Here is a 24,128-nt window from a genome sequence, read left to right on the forward strand (position 1 = left end):
CTTGGGAAGATTATGCATAGCCTTGAAGAAAATACACAAATGACCTAACGTGGAGTTCAGATATGGAAATTGTGCCCATACATACATTAGCAGGTGAAGACCATGATGGTGAGACCCTGACCTCCTCGCAACAAAAGGAAAGCAATGTCTTGCAGGAGACTGAAGGCGCTAGGTCAGGAGATAGAACCCTGGTCATCAAAATTTATTGGGATCATGAGACAGGAATACTCGTTTAATTAAAGATGTCCTAAAGAGATATTCATTAGCAAAATAAGAGATGAAGGTAATTATTGAGTTATCTCCAGTTTCTGGCTTCTCTAAATTATTACCAAGTAAAATAATGCTACCAAGACTCTTCCTCAATCAATAACTTCCAATTCCTTATTGATGATAGATTTGATAGAGTACCTCTATCTAAAAGCATCTCAAAAGTAACCATTTCAGGATGATCTGGGATACAGGCATCCATACTCAAGATTCCTTCGATAGGAACAGATAAGGAAATTAGCAGAAGATGCCATCATTCCAGAAGTGGTGTGGAGACACACACACACACACATACACACACACACAGAGAGAGAGAGAGAGAGAGAGAGAGAGAGAGAGAGAGAGAGAGAGAGAAGTATACCATTGTGCTAGGCCTCATCCTTGAGAGGATAAATATGAAAAAGGCCCTCGTACCAAATGACACCTAAGTCCTCAACTGTTGCTTGCAGTTGTCCCTACAGTGCACTCAGCATTTACTCCATCTTGGAAGCTGATGGAGCCTGGACCTGTCTTCTAAACACCCCCTACCCCAACCCCCACCCATTCACATCCCTACTGAGCACCTCACTGCAATCATCCCAAACCTTCTAGGCAGAGGGCAGCCCAACAAGCAAATGCTAATACAAGATTACCAGTTCAATCTGAAACATATGCAATTTTGGATCATACTAAAAAAAAATTCATTGTTTATCCAAAAATTTATAGGGTGCCCTGAATTTCTCTAGAAATTCTAATTAGAAGCAAGCTTTCCAGTCACCACCAGCTTCCCACAAGGCCTATTCCTTTCAGCCCTCACTGAGCCCCACTCCTCTCTAGGCCATACTCTTGAACCATAGCAGTGTTCTGACTAGTTCAGTTCAGTCCCTTTTATGCAGGAAGAATGGTCATGTTTTCTTTCTGCTGCCATTCCCACACTATTTTGCCTAAATTGAAAAAGCTTTAAAAGCTGCTCTTCAAGAAAAAAAATAGTAATGGGGCTGGAGAGAAGGCCCGGAGGTTCAGAGGGAACCTGAGTTCCAGTCCTGGCCTCTATGTTAGGCAGTTCACAACCACCTGTAACTCCAGTTGCAAGGGATTCCGTGTCCTCTTCCAGCCTCCTCAGGTATCAGCCCCCAGCATGATGCACACATATATGCAGACATTCACAAATACACATAAAATACATACTTATTTTTTTAAAAGGAAATAGCATTCTGCCCCTGTTCTCAGTGCAGTCGTCTGTCAACATCCCTGACCTGGTTCAGAGGCACAGCTCCTGTTCTTTGTACCTCCGACCACACGGTGGCAGCATGCCGGAATCGGAGTTCGTGGTGGGATCTAGTAAACACCAAGTTCCTTAACCTGAAGAATCACTGACTCACCTTGAGTTTGAACATTCACTGTGCTTCATTTTTCAAGATGAAAAATAAAAATTCTGTTAAAAGAGAAATTGAGGAAAACTCAGGGAGGAAAAACATACACACGAGTCTTAAACCGTATCAGTACCAATAAACATAAGCTAAGTGGGGGAAAATGCCAAACAAGTAGGGAGATATTGTCAAGAAATGTCAAAGTTAATAACCTTAATATACTCAAGGATCTCATTCAAACTGAAAACCAAAATACTAAAAGCCCAATTAGAAACTAGAGAACATAAATATATGACTTACTGAAAACATTCAAATGGCCAATAAATATGTATTAAAACGTAATTCATCCTCACTAAAAATAGGAATGCAAATTAAAGATGTAAGATGTTTTGCGTATGGCTTATCAGTGAACTCCCCATAAGTACCTTTCTCTGTATCTCGCTCATCTGGTCTTTTTCTCAAATAAGAACACATATTTTAAGACAACCATCACAGTAGAACAGCATCGAACATGGCCGACAAGCATAGCAAGTGACACGGGACAACTTCTCAGGCAATCGGTTTGTCTAGACCTATTAAGAGCCTTCAAAAATCAGTTCCTGCCCTTTCAGCTAGTAGGATTCTTTTCAAGGGATCTACCCTAAGAAACAAGAGCAGAGCTGTAAGATTAATGTCGAAGAAATATTGCATAGCCACCAAAAATGGTGTTTTCTAAAAGTGATGTAATGACATGAACAAATGAAGGTATGATAATGTTTTCTTAAAATGTTTGTTTTACAAGTGGTCCCTAGAGCCCCAGTATCCATTTGCTGTCTTAACAGTGTCTAATAACATGAAAACCACAACCTCATAATGCTGTAAAACAAACACAGATATAATCTTTTTTTTTTCTGTGAAACAAGGTCTCACTATGTAGGCCAGGCTAGCCCCCGACTTGTAGCAAATCTTTTACGGAGGTTACTGTGTCATCTTATAGTATTTATTTCCTGTTGATACCCGTTGGTTACCCAAATGGTCTATCACAGCCTCACCTGACTTCAATCTCCCACCAGCCTTTGCTTGGCTGACGATTTGATGCACAGCATTCCCAGAGCACCCATAGCTCTCCGTTCCTGACCCTTTTCTTCTCCTCCCTCTCATCCTCCCTTTCTTCCTCCCATCCCAGAAGTTCACATCTTTCTCTGTACTGATTAAGTTTCTCTGAGCTTTAAGTTTTGTCAGCTGGCATTTCCAACACGCACGACTGTAAGCTCTAGTGGCACAATCAGCACAGATGCTCACGGGGCCCTTTATTTTTAACACCAAAAATCACCAAGGAGAGAAAACTGCTTAACTCAGTCCTTCCCCCACTCTTTCTGTACAGTCTGCTTTCTCTGAATATCTTAGTGGGAACACCTCAGAGTGTTGAATGCCTCAGCCATGTTCACAAGTTCTCCCCTTGCTTCCCCTCCACTGAAGACAGGAACTTCCTCATAACTTCAAACAAATATTTGGAAGTAACACATTTAAAATGTCATGATAGATAGATAGATGATAGATAGATAGATAGATAGATAGATAGATAGATAGATAGATAGAGGTATAGGTATAGATATAGATATATAGATATCATTCACACTGTTAGAGTCATTCAATAACTAATATAACTGAAAAAACTAGCAAGCTGTAATAGAATATTTGATGTATACATTCATGTATTTACAATATTGTCTTTGTGGGGCTACATGATGAGCCAAAGGCAAAACATTCCAGGGCAGGAAGGAGAGAGCAACCTTTGAAAATCTAAAAGGTGCGCTCTTACTGTGTGCGTTTGGGGCGGGGAGTCCTGTTCCGGCTGCCAGAGGTTCGGTCTACTCCCTAACCTTCATCTGATGAGAGGAAGCCACTCCCACCTCAAAGCAGTTGTACTTCCCAGCTTTAGGGCGGAGAAAGGCAGAGTGCGGCCATGTGTTTGCTGCTACCTTTCTCCAGTCTCCTCTAGAGACCTCCATTCTCAGATACAGAGCCTGGCCAACACCTGTGCCTGAGATGGAGCCTTGGCCGGAGTGCTGAGAAGACAGACATGGCCGTTCGGCGGCATACCGGTTGCCAGCTACCACTCCGTGAGTAGGCTGCACGGAAGATCCATGTATATAAAATAGTATATTAAAGTAAACTTACAAAAGCAAAGAGCAATCACTGCAACTATAATTTTTTCTTCTTCTTTGGGAATTCTAATTTTAAAAGCATTAAAGGAGACAGCTGCTCATGCTGTGATACGCACTAAACAGCCCGAAGGATAAAAAAAAAATATATTTGTAGCTCATAATAACTATTGACCTTTCTGATATACAGTGTTCCCCGCGTTAGCTATTCGGTTCTATCAGCAGTGAAGATTGAACATGAGTTTTTAATAGAAAACATGGGGTTTGAGCTGCCTTCACAAAGGTGTTTATGTATTATTTTGTACCGTACTACAAAGACTGAGTCCAGATGCCCTTTGTCTGGCATCAGAGGTATTGTAAAGAAAAGAAGAATGGGGAAGAAAGTGTAAAGAGAGGAGAGGAAATACAGGAATGAGACAGAGGAGAAAGAAGAAGCCTCGTGCTGGTGAGGATCTTTTATATGAGGGATTGGCTCGTAACCCTTTTATTGCAGTGATAAAAGCATTGCCACACTCGATCCCGTACACAGTGTTCGTAATGGAATCCACGCTGTGCCCCAGGAAGGCATGCTATATTTTTTCCTCCAGAACAGATCCCTCAAGTGGCAACATTTATAGGAAGTTTCCAGGAAGATTTAAAACACTGGCTCACAGTATTGGTACCGTGTATCCGTTGGCACTCACAGGTCACAGTGGCTCTCACGTTTTCTCTAAGGTTATCATCAGAATACCTGCCATTCCTCTTGAACCCTCCAGCCCGGTAGTTGTGTATAGAAACACCCACTGGTAGCAGCTTGTCGCTGACACTGTGTATATTTTCCCACAGAGATATCACCCAAACAACAACTGATAGCCGCAGGCAGCTGCCACACATGCTCCCTCAGAGGACAACCTCAAGCAGCAGCCCTGCCTAGCACAAGGAGCCTGAGAAGCTACTCAGTCTTGGGATCCCATCCCCAGTCAAGCCAGGAGTACCAGGGGTCCTGATAGGTGGCAGGGGTTGGCAGGCTATTAGACTTAACTCTCTCTCTCTTTCTCTCTCTCTCTCTCTCTCTCTCTCTCTCTCTCTCTCTCTCAATCTCTCTCTTAGTCTCTCTCCCTCTCCCCTTTCTCTCCCCTTCTGTCCTCTCTCTCTAGTCTCTATCTCTGTCTTTCTCCCTCTCCTCTCTCTACTCTCCCCTCTTCTCCCTCCTCCCCCTCCCCCTCTCCTTTCTTCTTTTAATCTCTCTCTCTCTCAATCTCTCTTTCTCTCTCCCACCTCCCCAGAATACTTTTAATGTTACTTTGAAAATAATTTGTTATATCATTATTGAACCACGGTTATTTCACAGCTCTGCTCTGGAGTTTCCATTAATGATTTGCAAGTTTCTAAACAGAGCTGCAAACTCACATGACTTGGAGCAGGAAGTGACCCTAGTGAGACTGACATAAATGGGGCTCACTTTAACCCAATCCAGAGCAAGCACCCCAGTAGACATTGAGGTCCTGAGTCGGAGGACACCTACCACTGTACTGCCTGGGAAGGAAAAGGCATTCCAGGGCACAGAAAACAGAGGGCACTGATTGGCCGTGTCACCAGGGCCACCAATTCCACTGTGGTACCCTGAGGGCTGTAGTACCAGGACATGGCAAAGACAGGCCTGTGGGATGAAACACAACTCTCAAGAGACAAAGCATTCTCTACCCGAAGATCCGGCCAGCCCTCTCTACTACTGAAATAATGTTCCTTCCAAAAAAGAAAACAATCAATTCTGTACAATTCTGTAGAGACAAGCACGGGGAGAAGAGACCCTGATAGCTTGGGAGAGTGGCAGGGTGGAGTAGGAATTCTTGAAAGAAAGCAGGTGAGAAGGCTACCTTGTCTCAGCACAAGCAACCCAGGGGGATGAATGGGGCTGGAAAGATAATCCCACCTTGGGACATCGCATAGTCATGGTCCTGTGGTTAACACCTTTGGAGAATTACCAACTTTAAAAAACCAAGCACCGGGGCTGGAGAGATGGCTCAGTGGTTAAGATCACTGACTGCTTAGTCTTTCAGAGGTCCTGAGTTCAATTCCCAGCAACCACATGGTGGCTCACATCCATCTGTAAAGGGATCCAACGTCCTCTTCAGGTGCGTCTGAAGACAGTGACAGTGTACTCATATAAATAAATTGTTTTTAAAATATTAAGAAAACACAACTGATGGCACAGGTTCCTGGAATTATCAATATATTATGCTCAGTTCCTGCAACTATGGAATGTTAATTTTTGCTTCTTGCTTTTTTTCTCCTTTTACAAATTATGCTTGTATATTTTGCATTAAAGATAAATATTTATGGGCAAAAAAAAAAAAAAAAGAAAAGAAAACACAACTGAGCACTTGAAGCTCTCCTCATGACATCAGTATTGCAGTTCATATTCCCTACGCATGCAAGTCTGCCGACTACCGACTCGCCGGCGAGCCTTCTTTCCCACCATTGCACAAGCGCAACCCAGGTCCTTGGTTATCCTGTATCACAACAGAGCTAGGGTTTCCCCAGAAAGGTTTAACATGAATAGCATAGCTGCTGTGAATGCAGATGTCCTTGAACATGGAAAGCTTTAAAAAGGCAAAGCTGCCTCTATAGCTCCTGGGAGCGAGGAGCCTAGGAACACCTTGTTCCAGGGCTGTGGATGGACGCCAGAGTACAGTCATCTGCCGGCTCCCGGGGCTGGATGGTCCACTCCCAAGGTCATTAATGTGATTCTTGCTACACTGGCCTCTCCATAGGACTCTCTGGGTTTGTCACCACATCTTGCTGGTTTCTATCAGGACTCAGGAGAGACCGTGGAAGAACCAGCTAGTAGTCACACACTGTCCACTCCTCTATGTGCTATTTAGTAAGGAAATCATCAGGTCCAGCCCACACTCACTCAAGGAAACAGGAAATGGCACCACCTTTGAAAAGAGGACTTTTGAAAGGGTTCGTGGCAGCTTACAACTACCACAAATTTCATCTGGAATGAGTACAAGACCTGCCAAAACAATTTTATGATTTTAAAAGATTCATGCTTGGCCTGCTGTTCATACAGTAGGTTGGGAAGATTTGGTGAGTCAGTATTTAATGAATATTTGCTACTGAATACACACACACACACACACACACACACACACACATATATATATATATATATATATATATATATCCTCAGCCATATCAATAAACATATGTAACATATCCAAAGCAATGATTATATATATAACATATTATATATATACATACACACACACACACACACACACACACACACACACACACACACAATGAACCATGCTGGGAGTCATAAGAGATCAAGGTTAAATGTCTGCCATGCTGCCTTGTGCTATTTAGGGTACAATTAAATGGAGATTAAAAGTATATTATAATGTAAGCTAAGAAAAGTGTGCTATCTGCATCATAGTCTTTAGACTCAGGTAAATATGTCATGTCTTTGCTCTGCTGGGACTGGAACTGCTGAGTATCTGGACTAGGGCCTGAGAATGGGGTGACTTTTATGACATCTCATTGTCTAAAAGAAGACACGAGCATCAGCTCCAAGGAGCTTTGAGAGTATAGGTTGTCCTCAAGTGATAGAAAATGTTTAAATGTTTATTATTAATGCATACTAATTGCTCTACCACTCCCTAGAAGGTTCTTGAGAATTTCCAGATTTGGGTACCTGTGGAGGTTCTAGAACCAATCTTGCATGGAGATCCGGGAATGGCTATATTTGATTCCATGTCATAAAGACTTACCCAAAATATACTCTTATACAAAGAAAATACCTTACTATTAAGAAGCGACATTTCTTAAAGTTAATTTTTTTCTTTTTCTTTCTTCTTTTTTCTCCCTGCACACATCAGGGTTCATGGTACTTGTAGGGTTCAGATGCTAGACCTGCTCTGAAAACTTTGGCTACACTGAAATAATTGCCCTGTTGGTGCTTTACCCATGTCCTTGTGGAGTCCCCACAGCAGACATTGACAGTATTCAGAAAGCTCTATCTGTCTCAACGCCTGCCACCTCCTACCCCTACCTCCTCCAGCAGCTCCTTCCCCCAGGATGATGCAAGGAAAGCACAGTCCACATTTAATAGGAGTCACCAGCAGATAAATGATAACCGAGGTTTCATTGTGATTACAGCATGTGTCAACATTCTGACTTTGATTATGGATTTTCAGTAAATTTTATAAAATATATCAAAATGGATATTCCAAGAACTGCGGCAATATAGATTTATTTAAAAGTTGAGGAGGTTGAAAGGTTGTTCATTGGTTAGGAAGAACACGTACCTCCTATAGAGGGAGGATCTTGGTCCCTAGCACCTCCATTAAATGGCTCACAACTGCCTGTAACTCTACCTTTAGGGGATCCAGTGCCTCTGACCTCCATGGATGCTGAACTCATACACACACGCACATGCACCCACAGGCACATGCACACATTTTTTTCAAGAGTTGAGACCCCTGAGATTTAGCAGAACAGAGTAGTATGTATGCCTGTGTTTTGATTTAGCTTTTCATCATGTTGGCCTTGTTTTTATGTTTTTTTTTTATCTTTAAGCTTATATGTCATGGGCTAAGAGTAGACATGATGCAGATCTGACCCCTCTGTGCAGCTTCTCCACAGATCTGCCAGGTGTTTCAGGCAGTAGTTAGAGCTTCCTGGAATCCTAAACCTATCAGAGTATGAGGCAGAAGAGGCCAGTCTCTGAGAGTTGACAGAAGCGTATTCCACATTTAGAAAGCACTCGAAAATAGTTTAGACATAAGATGGAGCCACTGTGTCTGGAGAAGCCAGGTCTCAAGTGGACTTCTCCCCCGACCCCATCCCTCCCTCAGCACAACCACAACCTGGCCTAGCCACTGTGCCTCCTCCCCATGCAGCCCTCCTCCTACCTGGACTGTCTGTCACCTGAGATTCTCTCAGAAAGCTGTTCATCTGAGGTGGATGCCCTGGCCTGTCGCAATGCAAGTAAAGCCTCTTTTCCCAGGAGAGACATCACTGTGACAGCTGCAATAAACCGTTTGCTACCCAATAGGGTAGCCTGGCCATGGTGGGAGTGCTCTGAGTAAGCTGGCCACCTGTCCCATTGAAAGGTGGAACAAGGCAGGCTCCTGTGCCTAGAACCAGGAAGCTATGGGCAGTTGAGGTGGAGTCACCATCTTGAAAACAAGCTCTGACTGTCCCACCTACATCTCACTGACTCCTCGGTCCCCTTGCTCTTGAAATTAAAGCATGATGGTTAATTTAGATTCTAAATCTCTGCTTCACCGCGGCAGAGCCTGACCTTAGCATTCCTTACATACCAGTTACCCTGGTGTAACTAACATTACCCTGCATATTCAAGCAGTTACTACCATAATGTGAGGTGGATGCTGTCCTCCTGCCTCTGTAGAACATGACAGGGTGTTTGGCTGCCCAGCCCACGAAAAGCTGTTTTCACCCAGCTGGAAGCCCCCTTACTGCAGCCTCTCCCATAGGCTCTGAGTGTTTTATTGTGCAGTTCTTGTTCTGAGAGCAGCGAGTTTTCTCAACATGCCTGAATGACCTTCTCTTCTACGGTGAGGTGCTCCCTTTCCGAATGGTTGAGGACATCCAGAACCCTACCCCTAAAGCCCTAAAGACATATTTCCCTTCTCTGAGAAGTTTCTTTATTTCTGTTCCCTCTGCTATTGCAAACACAATCTTGCTGAACAGAGCTAAATTTTTAAAAGCCGAGCTGGTGCTGTGGATTTTGATGGCTTCACGTTAGTTCAAGTCTCTGAGGACCAGTGTCAATAAATGTGTAAGGGACAACAGTAGATGGGCGTACTTTTCCATTTCCAGCAGGATGAAAAACTGCTATAAATTAAGTCTAACCTTAAATGTATAATCTGTCCTTGGGAGAAAGAAAAAGAGAGAGAGAGAGAAGGATAGAGCATCTTCAAGCTCTCGGCATCCCTTACGAGAAAAAAAAAATTGGTTCTAAGGGTCTCTGATCTTGTGTTTTAGTAAAATAGAACTGCACGGCTGACTGACAGTTCTGATCTAAAGCATTTACGTTTAAGTTTTGATCTCTCTGCTTTTGATTAAAACTAATGAGCTCATTTAATTCAAAATGGGAATCTCTGATAAGAGAAATAAGGTTGATGTGATTGGATTAGAGGGGCAAATTAAACTCTTAGAGCAGAAGTTTGTGCTTATATAGTGTATTAAAAAGCTGTTGGCGTATTATGGCGTGTTAGATGATGAGAAAAATTTCATAGTAATTCATATTTAATCAGAAGAAATGAAAGTACTAAATATAACATGGCTCTGCTTTTCCCTCGAGTGATAAAAAGCTGTACATTTAAAATGACATCAGATCCGTGCTCTCTAAAAAAAAAAAAGAAAGCCTTGGGAGAGGCACGTAAGGAAGGGGCAGTTGTCCGATGTCCTGCACCCCAGAGTAGAAAATGCTAAAACAGTAGGAGATTGAGGCTTACCCAGCGATGACTGAGGTGCTAAGTCCCCTAGGCCACAGAGAGCACAGTGCCTGTGACTGCGGTGGCCACACCCTCCTGTCACCTGAGCATCAGTCACATTCAATAGGAAAAGAGAGATTACTTATTCTTTAAAATATACAAACAGCATTATATATTTATAATATATAGTTAATAATAAACATAAATAATAATATAAATAGTTTGAAGTTTCTCCCAATTTTTAATCTCTTTTACAATTGTTTTCTCCTATGATCCTTACAGCTCGCTTCTTTTCCTCCTTCCTTCTGTTTTTTTAAATTTTGTTTTTGTTTTTGTTTCTGGAGACAGGGGTCTCACTGTGCAGATACTCAATATGTGAGCAGGCTGGCCTTGAACTCATAGAGATCTTCTTGCCCCTGCCTCCCAGGATTCATATGTGTGAGCCATGGTACCCAGCCTCTTACAGCTCTTCATTACATGGTTTTTGTCTGTTTGTTTGTTTTGTTTCATTGTTGTTGTTGTGTTGTTTAACCTCTGTTTCAGAAAAAAGAAAGAATAGTGTTACATTAAAGCTAGTAAAAAAAAAAATCCAGTTTTTTGATGGACTTTATTCTTTTTAATTTTCAAATAAGAAAAAAATATTTAAGAAGACCAAAATTAGAATATTTATTAGTATAAAATCCCCAAATTTAATTTATTTGCAGCAAAATGCTTCAATTTATCGAATCTCTTCAAAATGTCTTTAAAAGGAAATTGACCTTTATAGCCCGCTTGCCATTGCTTGGATAAAGGGTCTTAGATCAACCTGTGGCCACCCACCACAAAGGTAAAAACATATTCTATTCAGTCTAGAAGCATTTCCTGGAGTAGAGCGACTGCTCTGTTTAAGATAGAAAATGTCCTGTATTAAACGTGGAGAAGTAGAGGGGCTGGAAAGGTAGCTCGGCGGTTAAGAACAAGCACTGCTCTTGCAGAAGACTCAGGTTCACCTCCCAGAGCCCACAGCTGGGAACCCATAACCAAACCCTGTCACTCCAGCCCCAGGAGATCCAACGCCCTCTTCTGGCTCCTGTGGGCACCTGCACTAGTGCACAGAACCCCAACACAGACACACATAATTAAAAATAAAATAAATACTTAAAAAAAAATCAGAAGTAGAAAAACAGGCTCTGCTGTTTGGCTGACAACTTGGGCAACAAGCCACTGCGATGAGACTTCAATATCTGTGTCGTTTTCCTTTCTTTTTGCCTGTCCATCCCATTCTCTTGCCTCCAACCGCACTCAGCTGAGAGGATTGCAGCTTCCTAGTCACAGTGAAAAGACCCACCTGAGAAGGCTGTGGAGAGAGAATGAGCAGCAGTCCCTGTTGCTAGAGCATCCCTGCCTATACCCTGTCCATCCCATCAACACTTGGGCCCTTCCCTCTCAAAGCACTGCTTCTGCGCATGGCAGCCAATGCTCGAAGGAAGAGGCAATTACTTACTATCAGGCCCCACTCAGGGAGCTGCAGCAAATTAAATGACCTGAAAAGCTCTTGCTAAAAACTGGAAAGGAGTTTCTCTAGATGCCTTAATTTTTCTTTTTTTTTTCTTTTCTGCAAAGTAAACATTTTCTCAACGAGGTAAATTGATTACAACACTCTTAGCACCCATCAGTCATTTATTTTTAGTGAACTCAAGGGTTGCACCTGAGTAACGGCTCTGGGGCGCTATGCAGAGGTGGAAGTCACACGTGTATGTGTTTTTCTCTTCCTCAGTGGAGACAACCAGCCCCGGTCTGCTAACTACTGACAACACCCTTGAACGGTCCTTTTTCATCCGAATGAAATCTACTCTGACCAAACGCGGAGTGCACATCAAGTCGTCGGGATATAAGGTAAGCTGGGTCTGGGAAGGGAACACAGCCAACCAGAGGCAGTTTACACTAAGTTTCCCAACTGCTTTTGGGTCCATATAATTAGTACATGGGACTGGAAGTGTTGCATACCATAGGCTCCCTGGCTATTTTTCTACCTCAACAGAGACATCTTTATATCCCCTCCTTATCACTTCAGATGTAACTGGTGCATCAAATGCCCTGTATTTCCTTCACGCCCCTGGTTATTAATATGCCAAGTGCTTCAGCGCCTGTTAGGAATTCACACTGGTGGAGTGGGAGAGTCAAATTCCTTTCAATCCTTCAAGAATTGTTCTATAATACCTTCTAGGAGAGTCCCCCTTTTCTCACATTCCCCTTAAAATATCCCCTTTCTCTGAAAAGACGATCCCAGTCAATAACACTATCACCTAGATTTGTACACAAAATAATATTTCTGATAAAATAGAAACGAGTCTGGGGGTGGGTGGGGAGAAGGTGAAGTGTTCCCTGTGCAAGCCTAGGGACTCTAAGTTTGTGTTCCTAGCACACCCACTTAGCAAGCCAGGCTGAGTGACACTGAGGAGGGAGAGACAAGAGGATCCCCAGGGCTTGCTGGTCAGCCCCGACTAGCACAGTCAGTAGGCTTATCAAGCTCCAGGTTCAGTGACAAACTATCTCGAAAAGTAAGAGGGCAAGCAATTGAGGAAGACACTGGACAGCAAACTATGGTCACCACACCCACATACACACAGACACAAACACACATACACACAGACACACACACACACACACACACACACACACACACACACACACCAGGTGGAATCTTAGAATACTTCATTTTAAAATTATAATTCCTGGACATCCGTCGTACTTAGGCATCCACAGAATACTCAAAACTACAAGGTATACACATATTCCTCACGCGCAGAGACCGAGTTTGGAGTCACAATCTACACAGCACCATCGTTTTAAGGCTGAGGATATCTCAAGAAATCCCAACATTCTGGTTACTATAGCAACATAAATTAAGAGCTAGAAAATTTATGAAATGCCTTTGGAAACCTGAATCATACAATTTTACAACACACTAACCAGTCTCTTAAACAGCATTCATTGTGCATCGGAAGGCAAACACAGACAGAATGTCGCACCAGTGTGCCAGCGCGACTGCTCCAGGCTGAGACCTTAAAGCTTATCTGTGTTCTTTAGGGTGACACCAGCATTGTTGGTGGCTCTAACAACCGTTACTGACAGGGTTTAAAAACCTTTATGTAAGTCATCAAAATGCTAGCGGCTGTATAGAGTCAGAGGCATGCACTTTCATTGACATTAATTCTTTAAAGGAAAAAAATGTTTTAAGAAAAAGGAAGGTGGTGGAAAATCCTTCCCAGGACGACCTTTAGCTGAGCTGTCCTACAGTCTGAAAGGCACAGGAGAAGCAACCTTGACCTTTAGCTGGGTGTGAAGCAAAGAGGGAGCAACCGGTCAGTTCCTACAGTAGCTTTCCCCATAGCCAGTTATTATACGTCAGTGCCTTGTCGGGAAGGAAGACAGCCCTGTTCTTCATGGCCATTGATGCGTCCCTGTCTTGGAGAACAGTGTACATTTACTCCTTATTAGCCACGAGCACATTTGGATTCTCTAAGTAGACTGTAGATGTGAGATATTGTTTAAGTGCAGAAAGGGTCATTCCTTGTACTCCAGATTTGGGAATCCTGGGGTCCATCTTTAACTCTTGCTTTCCTGCCTGCCAGCATCCTTTCTCATTCCAGCTGGTTGATAATGGGCATATCACAAGTGGAAAGCAATAGCTAGTATAATTCAAATATCATAAACTAATTTGTCTTTAAAAAATGATTTCATAATCTACAAACTATAGTTTACAAAGCTCTTTGGATATTTGATCTGCAAAAAGAGTGGTATGGATGGCTATAACAACAATAAGGACAGTTTGTCTAGGCATCCGACCAAGCACCTCCTTGGGTTGTACTTGGCCATCTGGGTGCCTCAGTAAAGCTACTTTTGCTACCTGATCTGATTAGACTTGTGAACACCATCCATTCAACAGAGACTTTTGAGCTCCCAGTATGGGCCTTGTTTTAGAGTCAACAACCCCAGCATCAAACAATGCAAAGTCTTCCCTTTCACAGTGCTCGAAACATCGGAGTGGGGAGAGGACTATATCGAGTAGTAAAGCAGTGATTAGAGCCCTGTGACAGGCTGGGCATGCTTAGCTCTCACAGCTGTCCTAGAAGAGAGTGTTGGGGCTGTTCTCACTTAATACACATAAAGAAATGAAGGGTGGGAAAATTAGCCTGCCCAAGGTCACATGCTGAGGAAAGAGAGCTCAGACTTTAGAATGCTGACTCCATACCCCCTGCCTTTACTCACCAGGCTACACTATGCAGAGTGAAGTGAGGAAATGTGAGCCCCAGACACCACTTTAGATAGGACAGGTCACGGGAGGCTCCCCAAAATTGGTGGCATGTTGTGGCCTGTAAGTCATGAGTAAGAAGGGACCTCACACGTACAATTGGAGGGGGAGATGTCTGAAACAACATGAACCTGGGATTAAAGGCCTCTTACTATAAAAAGGAGACAAAATTTCAAAAGGACAACCTTGAGCAAAAAGGAGTTAGCAAGCATTTAAGGAACAGTTCTAGAACCTGTTACCTCATGTCACTTCGACATGCCTGTCAGGAAGTCTGTCTCAAGAAACCACGGACAGCTCTAGCCAATGTCTTGTGCCCCTCCTCAGATCTGCTACCCACAACCATTTTATCCACCCCTGCCCCTTGTAAGATGAATCTTCCAGCAGGCCCAACCTTGCCCCTTCTTTGCAACAAACGTTCCTAATTAATTAACCTTGTCTGAAAGTTAGGGGAAGGTCCAGCAAGAGCCGGTGACATGACACAGCTGAGCAACGTCCCTGTTTATCTGTTCATTCTCAGTAAGTAAATCTAGCAGCTTATAAAACATTCCAATAAAACTGGTAATCACCCGCCACCACACAATAAACGCAATAAAAAGGAACTGCAATGATAATTTCTCTGTACTTCCAATATTCCTTCTAATTTATTATCATCATGTACATGTTGGTTTTCCCATAAATGTCCACAGGACTGTCTAGGTCATTGTATTTCTTTATTTTTTTCTATGACCTTGGACTATGCGGTCTATAGACCTTTCTAACTTTCTCCAAGACTTCATCTCTTCCGGTTGTCAGGGTAGCATTTACAGCAACAGAAGGAGCAGATACCCAATGATAATTGAGTACAGGGAAGTGTGCACTATTAGTCCGCAAAGGAGCATTATTTTAAAATCTTCTCCATGTAGTCTGCATATTGTATGCAATTTGCAGGCTGTGACACTGAGGCTTTCACAGGTGGCCTTCAGCCCTTTGCCTTGTGCAGCTCTTAAACAGCTGCAGGGAATTGGAATGAAAGCCGGTCGATTGAGTTCCAGAATTGGCCCTCTCAACCCTTCTGCTTCACTCATCAAGAACGAAGGCAATCTGTCATCACTGAGGTGGTGGGCCTCAGTATTTGGTCCTTTACATTTCTAAAAGGAAAGCACTCTGCCTGAGACCTTCCTGGTGTAGCTTACAATGTCCCACTCCTCTAATGCACCGGGATATGGAGAATCTAACAGACCCATCCTCCTTCCCAGGGCCCGCATCCTGATCACATAGATGGCACGCGCCCCTAAGCTGGATCTCCAAAGTTTGCAGCATCTGACCGGTGGCACAATGCCACCGTGAGAAATTCTACTCCTGACTCCATCTGCCAGGTCACAGTCAAAGCACAGATGGTACTAAAAATAATCCATGAGTCTACCTCCAGGCTTTGTGCATACAGTGTCTATGAAACTTAAATGAGTTTTTGGGTTTGAACTTCTTCAGTCCCATCCCCCAAATTCTTGTAATATTTTAAAAGCTCAAACACTTTTGGCCCCAAGCATTTCAGATAAGGGTTACTCAGCCTGGACCTCATAACCAAGAATTCTAACCAAGAAGGGCCCACTCAGTCCCCTGATACAGCAATGGGGTACGGAGGCTTCACTTGCCACACTTGCCACACCCTAGACCTCAGGAAATTGCTCTAATGAAGTTTTGTTCTTTTTGCCCTCCTCTGCCTAGAAATCCACAGTCGAGTGTTATCTGGTCAAGCCACTTTTTATGCCTCAGGGGCCTCCCTGTTGTTTGGGTCTCATTGTTGGCCACATATCTTAGCATAACACAGCTCTCATTTAAATTGCCTTGCATCAATATTCTGCCTTCTTGATTAGGTCTATGTCTGGGGGAACTTACTAGGTAGAGCACATGGGGCAGAAGGAGATATGTAATCAGGAAAATTATGGAAAGGAACGCTAATTGGGTCGTCTCCTCAGCTCCTGTCTTTGGAGGATAGCTTCCGTCGGTGTGGAACTTCCAGCTTTCTAATCTACTCCTGCATGCCCACCAGCACCTCTGTCATCTCTGGAATATTCATCCCCACACGTTTTAATGTCCTGACTCTAATAGCAGAGCAGAGCAGCCTATACTCTGGAAACAGAGTCCCTATCCCATTTTCTGCAGTACTAAGAGTGTCTTTCACTTCTTCACCAGGGTGATGGCTGTTCCTGTATGGCAGGTACTCGGGGATCATAAAGGGATGCAGGGGGAATTCAGGGAAAAAGTTAAACCCCAACAACCTTTATCTGGGATGATTTGGTGCCAAAATCTTGAACTAAATGACTGAAAGCCCATACCGTCTCCTTAAGATATAAAGAATTAGAACAAGAGAACAACCGGTAATTCACTAGTTTATTGCAGTGATTCTCAACCTTCCTAACGCTGCGAGTGAATCCCCAACCACAAAATTATTTTTATTGCTACTTTATACTATACTCTTGCTATTGTTATGATCCATAATGTAAACATCTGGTATGCAGGATATCTGATATGTGACCCCCATGAAAGGGTCAGTCAACCCCAAAAGGGGTCATGACCTCCAGGTTGAGAATCACTGCTTATTGAGATTGTTGGTAACTTCCATTTTATAAACTTCTTAGTCTTAAATGTACAGTAGCAATTTAGCTAAAGAAAGCCTTGCCTTCTCTAATCATACATGTAAGTGTCTTTGAAAGTACAAATATCTCTTGTTCTGAGAGTTTCTGGGAGTTCCTAGCATAAATAGGAACTGTCCTGTGGCATAAATAAGATCATGTAATTTCCACAGTGGTTTTATTCTCTTTGGACTTTGTAGAACTCTTTAAAGATTTGATGATACCTATGGAGCCTTCCATGGTAAATTCGCTTTGTATCTACAGGTTCTTGAATTCTTGGGGCTTATCCATTCATCTCGTAAGAAAAGCTCAGTTAATATGAAGCCATTTAATACTCAGAACGTATTAAAAGAACAAGTTATTATGTCTTCCAAAAGATATTTTCAGTGCATGCTCACCCTTGACTCACCCTCCACCCCATTTACCTAGAGTTAGAATACCCTCAAGTCCTGTACCAAGAGCATCAGCTCCTAGACTACAGACACAGAAAGCCATGTTTTCCACTCTGATATCCCTCTTATAATGATCATTTCTAAAATGATTACTGCAAAATATTGTTTAGAAATACTATACTTGCCAGGCAGTCGTGGTACATGCCTTTAATCCCAGCACTCGGGAGGCAGAGGCAGGCAGACCTCTGAGTTTGAGATCAGTATGGTCTATAGGGTGAGTTCCAGGACAGACAGGGCTATATGGAGAAACCCTGCCTCAGAAAGTCACTGACAGAGAGAAAGTCAGGGACAGAGAAAGACAGAGAGAGGGTGGGAGAAGAAGAAAAAATACTACACTTAAACTAAGGGCTAGCAAGACAGCTCAGTTGGTAGCTTGCAAACAAGCCTGATGACCTGAGTAAATAATTACAAAGAGTATTGTTTTTGATGGCACCTGCTACTGAGCTCAACACCAAAATCACAGCTAGTTAATTCCAAAGGCTGAAGGTTCTTTCTCTACAAACTGAGCCTTGCTTGGATGTTTCTATTGATGAGTTTCAGGGTGCTTGCAATACTAGCCTAGATCTTGCTCTATCATTTATTTGGAATTTTGGCCCTTGGTTTAATTCTTCAGGCAGGTCCATAATCCTCAAGATGCCTCCCCTAGAGCACTGCTGAACTTGGCCAGGTCTCCCTGTGCCACTTTCTATTCCCCAACCCAAATGCCTCTTTTTCCGGATCTGCCGTGAGACATTTCCAAATTAGCTCCTAGGAGACTTTATTTCTCCCTGCTTCTCCTGTGCTCTGCTTGGGTACCTTCCCATGGACTCAGAGACATTGACTTCTCTGCTGCCGTATCCTCAGCTGCTCACAGTACAGGGTGCTTATGAAGCTGACGTCAGGTTCTTTGTTGAGCCATTCTCCCTGAGAATCTTTCCACGGAGGTCCTAGCTTGCCCAGACCCTTATCTTTCCTGAAATGCATCTGTACAGTCATGGTGCTATGGTCTTGACCGTGTTGTTTATGTTTCCCAAAATGCGTCTTGGCTACCTGGGAACTTCTTCACCACTATGACACCCACAACTGACTGCTTTTTTAATTCCCCCTCCATCTCTGAGCTACTGTGTAATCACACATGCTCCTTTGTGCCTGTTTTCTTATTGGTAAAGTGAAGTAGTACATAATTTTGTGTTTTTCCTACAGATCAAATCACTCAAGCTCAACTAAGCATCTCCTTGCCATTTTATGAAATATTTTCCTATAATTTCAGTGAATATCATAATATGCCTTTTTAGGCAATTACCTCTGATTTCCCAATTTTGAAAGTAAGTAAGTAAAACTGGGGTGCAGAAATATGACTTGGTAAAAGGCAAGGCTCAAAGAAGTATCCATATTTCCTGAATCCAAATGCCTTCTCCTTTCTAAGACTCCATGGTGAATGCTGGGTATGTTCTCCTTTCCCCCCAAGCGCTGTCTGCTGCATCAGGCTGCTATTCAGCAAATGTTTTCTGAATTAAACTGCGTGTTTTCCCTTCTTTTGAAATGTGAATGAGGATTGTCTACAGGACTGGGTGCCATTTCATACCATTAGATAGCAAGCATTTAGTGACTTCTCTTTTGCGTTGGACAAACTGTAGAGACAATTTCCAGACAAGGATTTCTTTGGCTCATGCCTTCAGCTGCCTCAGTGCACCATGGAAGTCTGAGCTGTGATGAAACATCGTGATCAAAGCAAAGGGTGACAGGGTTTCTTCGGCTTACACTTCTACATTGCAGTCACCTCTGAAGGAGGTCAGGACAGGAACTCAAATGGTAGGAGCCTGGAGGCAGGGCTAATGCAGAAGCTATGGAGGAGTGCTTCTCACTTGCCTACTGGTCCTCATGGCTTGCTCAGCCTGCTTTCTTACAGACGCTAGAACTACCGACCCAGAGATGGCACCACCTACAATGGGATGGGCCCCTACATCAACCACTAATTAAGAAAATGGCCTTCAAGCTTTCCTAGAGCCTTTTCTTAGGGAGGAATTTTCTTGATCAAGGTTCCCTCCTCTTGTGTTATGTTGACATAGATCCAGCACAGGCAGGGGAGGCATGGCAGAGAAGTCGAGGTCGTACCACTCTGTGCAGGGAGCAGGAAAGAGGAATGTGAATGCCTACTGTCTTTCTATTCTTTCCCCCTTTTATTTTGTCTGTACCACCAGGCTATGGGTTGATGCTACCCCTACCCCTCAGGCAAGGGTTGCTTCCCACTGTTTACCTCTGGAAACACCCTCACATACACCCGGAGATCTACATCAACCTCAAGGCAATCCCCTATCCAGTCAGGTTGACAATAGAGCTTAACCTACCATTTGCTACTCTGACATTAGAGGCAGTGGTTCTCAACCTGTGGGTCACAACCCTTTGAGGGTCAACTGACCCCGTTCACAGGGACCACCTAAGACAACCAGAAAACGTAGATATTTATGTTATTATTCATAACGGTATCAAAATTACAGTTGTGAAATAGCAACAAAAATAATTTTGTGGTTGGGTCATCACAACATGAGGAATGTATTAAAGGGTCACAGCATTGCTATATTAAACCCATTAAAGGGTTGAGAACCATTGGTTTAGACTGACCCTTGGAACAGCTATAAGCCCAAATAACTGTACACGAACTGGCTTCCATTTCTCCATTTTCCCTCAAATAATTGTGAATCTTTCTCAATATTTTACCCAAATCAAAGTGTACAATATTCCTGTGGACACTAGTTCAGAAAATGACAAATACAGATTAGCATCTCGCTGTCATTTCCTGTCAGTCTGTGGTGATTGCCATTTTCTTTCTTTTAGATGATCTTTGGAAAGAGTTTTTTTCCTACAATTCTTAAATTTTATGTAATATAGTTTGATCATATTTTATTGTCCCAACATCCCAACCCCTCCCTACTGATCCAACTTCATGTTCTCCCCGCTTTAACATTTACAGGCTGCATTTCTAATTATTAGAGTACTGGCTAGTACCTCCCTCATGGCCCAATTCTATGACTCCTCAGAAATTGTAAAGAGTATAGAAAGTACTGTCGTAGGGAACTAGCTCTCGGCTTGCCCAAGAAAGTAATTACATTCGGAGAGCAGCATTGCATGGAGGAATGCCTAGCACTAATGGAGGGTGTGGTGTGGCTACAGCTTTTCACTGGAGATTTCTGAGAGCATTCATCAGTTGGAAGTTGTTTCTCTCTCTCTCTCTCTCTCTCTCTCTCTCTCTCTCTCTCTCTCTCTCTCTCCCTCTCCCTCCCTCCCTCCCTCTCTCTCTCCTCTCTCTCTCTCTCTCTCTCTCTCTCTCTCTCTCTCTCTCTCTCTCTCTCTCTCTCTCTGCCATCATCCAAAAGTTCCTCTTAGTCTGGTTTTCAGAGATGCTCCATAATCTAGGCACATTGATACTTCTGCTGAAGCTTTTGCTTCAGTTTCATGTTGTCTTGAAAGGACGGCTGCAGCATCCTACAGCATCCAAGCTGTGCAGAACGTGGCTATCTTGTCAAATCAATAGATGGAGTTGCAGAGAGACCAATGCTTCTGTCAATCAGTTCAGACTTTCTAAGACCGTGCATTTATTGCCTTTCAATCAACCCCGACACCCAGAAAAAAATTGGAGAAGAAAAAAAAATTCCAGAGTAGAATTTATAGGCAGAGGTTACCCTGGTGAAAAAATGCAAATAGAGCAGAGAACCAATAAAAATCACAATTTCTAAATCATTTTATTCTCTGCTCATCTCTGCACAGTTGTCCACCAGAACATGGTTTCCAGTATCATCTTATATATCTGACATTGTTTCTGATCTAAAAGCATGTATTTCCCATTATCAAGACAAGACAGTAGTTCCAGCTTGAGATGTGGCATTTCTGCCAGCACTGAACTATTTCACCAATCAGAGATATGATCACTAGCCATTCTATGATGTGTCTTAAATCCTAAGTATGTCAGAGACTGCGACCTAAATGTGCCACCAACCTACAGGTCCTCCATTTTGCATTATGTAAAGAAGAAAGTGGAGGAAGGCACTATAGCCCATCTGGCTGATGTTGTATCTTCTCTGGTTTCTACGCATTTGTAGCACAAACAACAAAAGTGATGGCCACTTTGGAAATGGCATCCCTAAGGAAAAAAAATGTCCTTTTCAATGTAAGATGTCTTTAATACTTTTCAAAACCTGTAATGGTTTCATCACTATAGTCTCACTCTCACAGATGTGTTTATATAATTGTTCCATTTATTGACAGGGGTTCATAGAAATTGGTTTTTAAATGAACCTGAGAACTAAAAGGTAAACACTTGGACAATTCATCATTTCTTCTCAGGCCAACACTTCGATATGCTGAGAGTCCCTGCCTCCCCAAAATAATCTCTTCCAATGGCTGAAGTAATAGTTTTTTTTAAACTCTGCACATTTTAACTGCTTGAAGATAGATTACTCTGTGTGACACTCAGTACACCTCAAATCCACCCTGATGAACAGTGATTAAGCATGGAGCTCTTACATCAGAAAACCAAGGATGGGGACTTCGTTCTGCATTCCCAGCTCTTTGACTTTAAGTAGATCATTTGAATATTTGTAGTTTCCTGTCCCATAAAGAGAAAATGGTAAGAGAGCCTCCTTGGTGGGGCTACTGTAAAGTAAACAAAAGACATGAAAGTGAAGTCCTTACCATGACTCCAGGCCCCAGGAGTATGTAGAACAAGCCCATGGGAGATGCTTCCCATTCCTGGATCTCACTGAGAGTCTAACAGAGGTGAGTCAAGACTACCTGAGCCTCTGCATGTGTACCTATAACGATGGGCAGTAATTCACCAGTACCTCTTCAGATCACCTCCTGGAAGTTGTATGAACTCCAGAATAATAAATGATTTCTCCAGAATATAGAAAAGGCATTTATTTCTGGGAAATTTCTCTGTGCTTTAGTGTCCTGAATATTGATTTGATTATAAGGGACAAAATGTGACTGAAATACGTCATCTGTCCCTTTAACAAAAGAAGCACATACCAAATGGTTCTCTTTGGAATTGATTTAGCGTCATGGCAAGACTAATACAGCCCTTTAATGTAAGAAATGTAGTAGAGGCAGGGCTAATTTGATGCTGTTGATCTCTGGAATAAATGGTACTCCTAGAATCTGCAATGCACAAAGTTCCAAGCTTGTTTAGACCCTCCACATATCATAAAAGGAACTTTTAAGGGCAGGCAACTATTACTGTGACCTAAACCCTGCTGCATCTCCAAGGAAATTCTGTTTGCTCATTCCAAGTAGGAAAAGGAAAACAAAAAAGGAGCTAGAATCCTGGACTCCAGATCTTCTCATATATTGCCTCTCTGGAGGAACATAGTATCAATCACACCTTACATATGCCCTGGCAATCATTCTAAAAGCATACTCTCATTACAAAGTTCTTGAGCAGTAAGATGTTTATTGAACCAGAAGAATAATCATTGTGACCTGCTCGTCTCCTTCAGGAGTCTTATTCAAGGGCTGCCATACTGACGTGCATGTGTGCCTGTGTATATGTGTGCACAGGCTTTATTTTTGTGTCTGTTGATTTTTTTTAAATAGGGGCTCACAATCTAATCCTGACTAGCCTAGAACTTACTCTGTAGACCAGGCTGCCCTTGAACTCACAGAGATCCACCTGCGTGTGCCTTTGGAGTATTGGAATTAAAGACATGTGCCACCAGACCCAGTCTGCTTTTCCATTTTGAGCTAAGCACACTTGCACATTTTGATCTCAAGTTGGCATGATGAAGAATCACAGTTAGGCTCTTATACACCGTCATTTGACTCATAGCAGTATCTCTTCCTTCCTTTTACAGGTAACTTTATAGTATTTGTTCTAGCTTTAGATTCTCCCTAGAGTACATGCTGTCCTTGGATATGAGTTTCGCTGAGATTTTTGTCAAAAAAAAATCAGTCTCTTGTCCCATTCCCAATAAAAACTAACTCAAGCATCTGCCCTATAACCTGCCACCTGCTGTCCCCTCTGTACGATTACTTCTCAGAGCACTGATCACAACCTGTTGTATATATTTATTTCTGCAGGTTTCTTTTCTTTCAACTGTAGTTTATACACAAAATCCAAGAATAGTAGAAAGCACACAGTTGAAATTGAATAAACTTTTCTGCTTCCTAAATAAAAGCGTTCATATATACTGTTCATGGTTTGTAGTAAGGGCAGCATGCATCCCTCTTCTGGCTAAGAGTTACAGTTCTTTAGAAGGGACTTAGAGTTCAGAACCTGTTTTCTATGAACAAGTAGTTGTTTAACTTTCCATGCCCTGGTAAGTTTAAGTTGACACTTTCTTGTGCCTTTTAAATGTACACTAATAGCTAACACACTGTGTGGCAGGCATTTTTCATACTTTACTATTTGGTTGCTAAAAATTAGCATGTATTTAGCTTAAACCCCACTTGTACCTAATTCTTAGGGCTAGAGCTCTAGAAGCGTAATCAAGAGCTACTTGATTGTTACTTGGTAGTTCTGAACACATTAACATTCCTCAACAGCCCCTTACCAAACGTCCTTCAAACTCTTGAGTCCTTATAGAAGTC

General features: G+C 42.6%; 1 protein-coding gene across 16 annotated transcripts in view; it reads left to right on the plus strand.

Moving 5' to 3' along the window:
• Positions 1 to 24,128, plus strand: part of Npas3 (neuronal PAS domain protein 3) — an 825,122-nt gene that overhangs the window by 734,632 nt on the left and 66,362 nt on the right. For all 16 annotated transcript variants that reach the window (XM_039078152.2, XM_039078154.2, XM_039078153.2 and 13 more), the window contains one exon: positions 11,966 to 12,084. In XM_039078152.2, coding sequence (XP_038934080.1) covers positions 11,966 to 12,084 — 119 coding nt within the window. The remainder of the gene's footprint in view (positions 1 to 11,965; positions 12,085 to 24,128) is intronic.

This window comes from Rattus norvegicus, chromosome 6, assembly GCF_036323735.1.
Source record: "Rattus norvegicus strain BN/NHsdMcwi chromosome 6, GRCr8, whole genome shotgun sequence".
Lineage (NCBI taxonomy): Eukaryota > Metazoa > Chordata > Mammalia > Rodentia > Muridae > Rattus > Rattus norvegicus.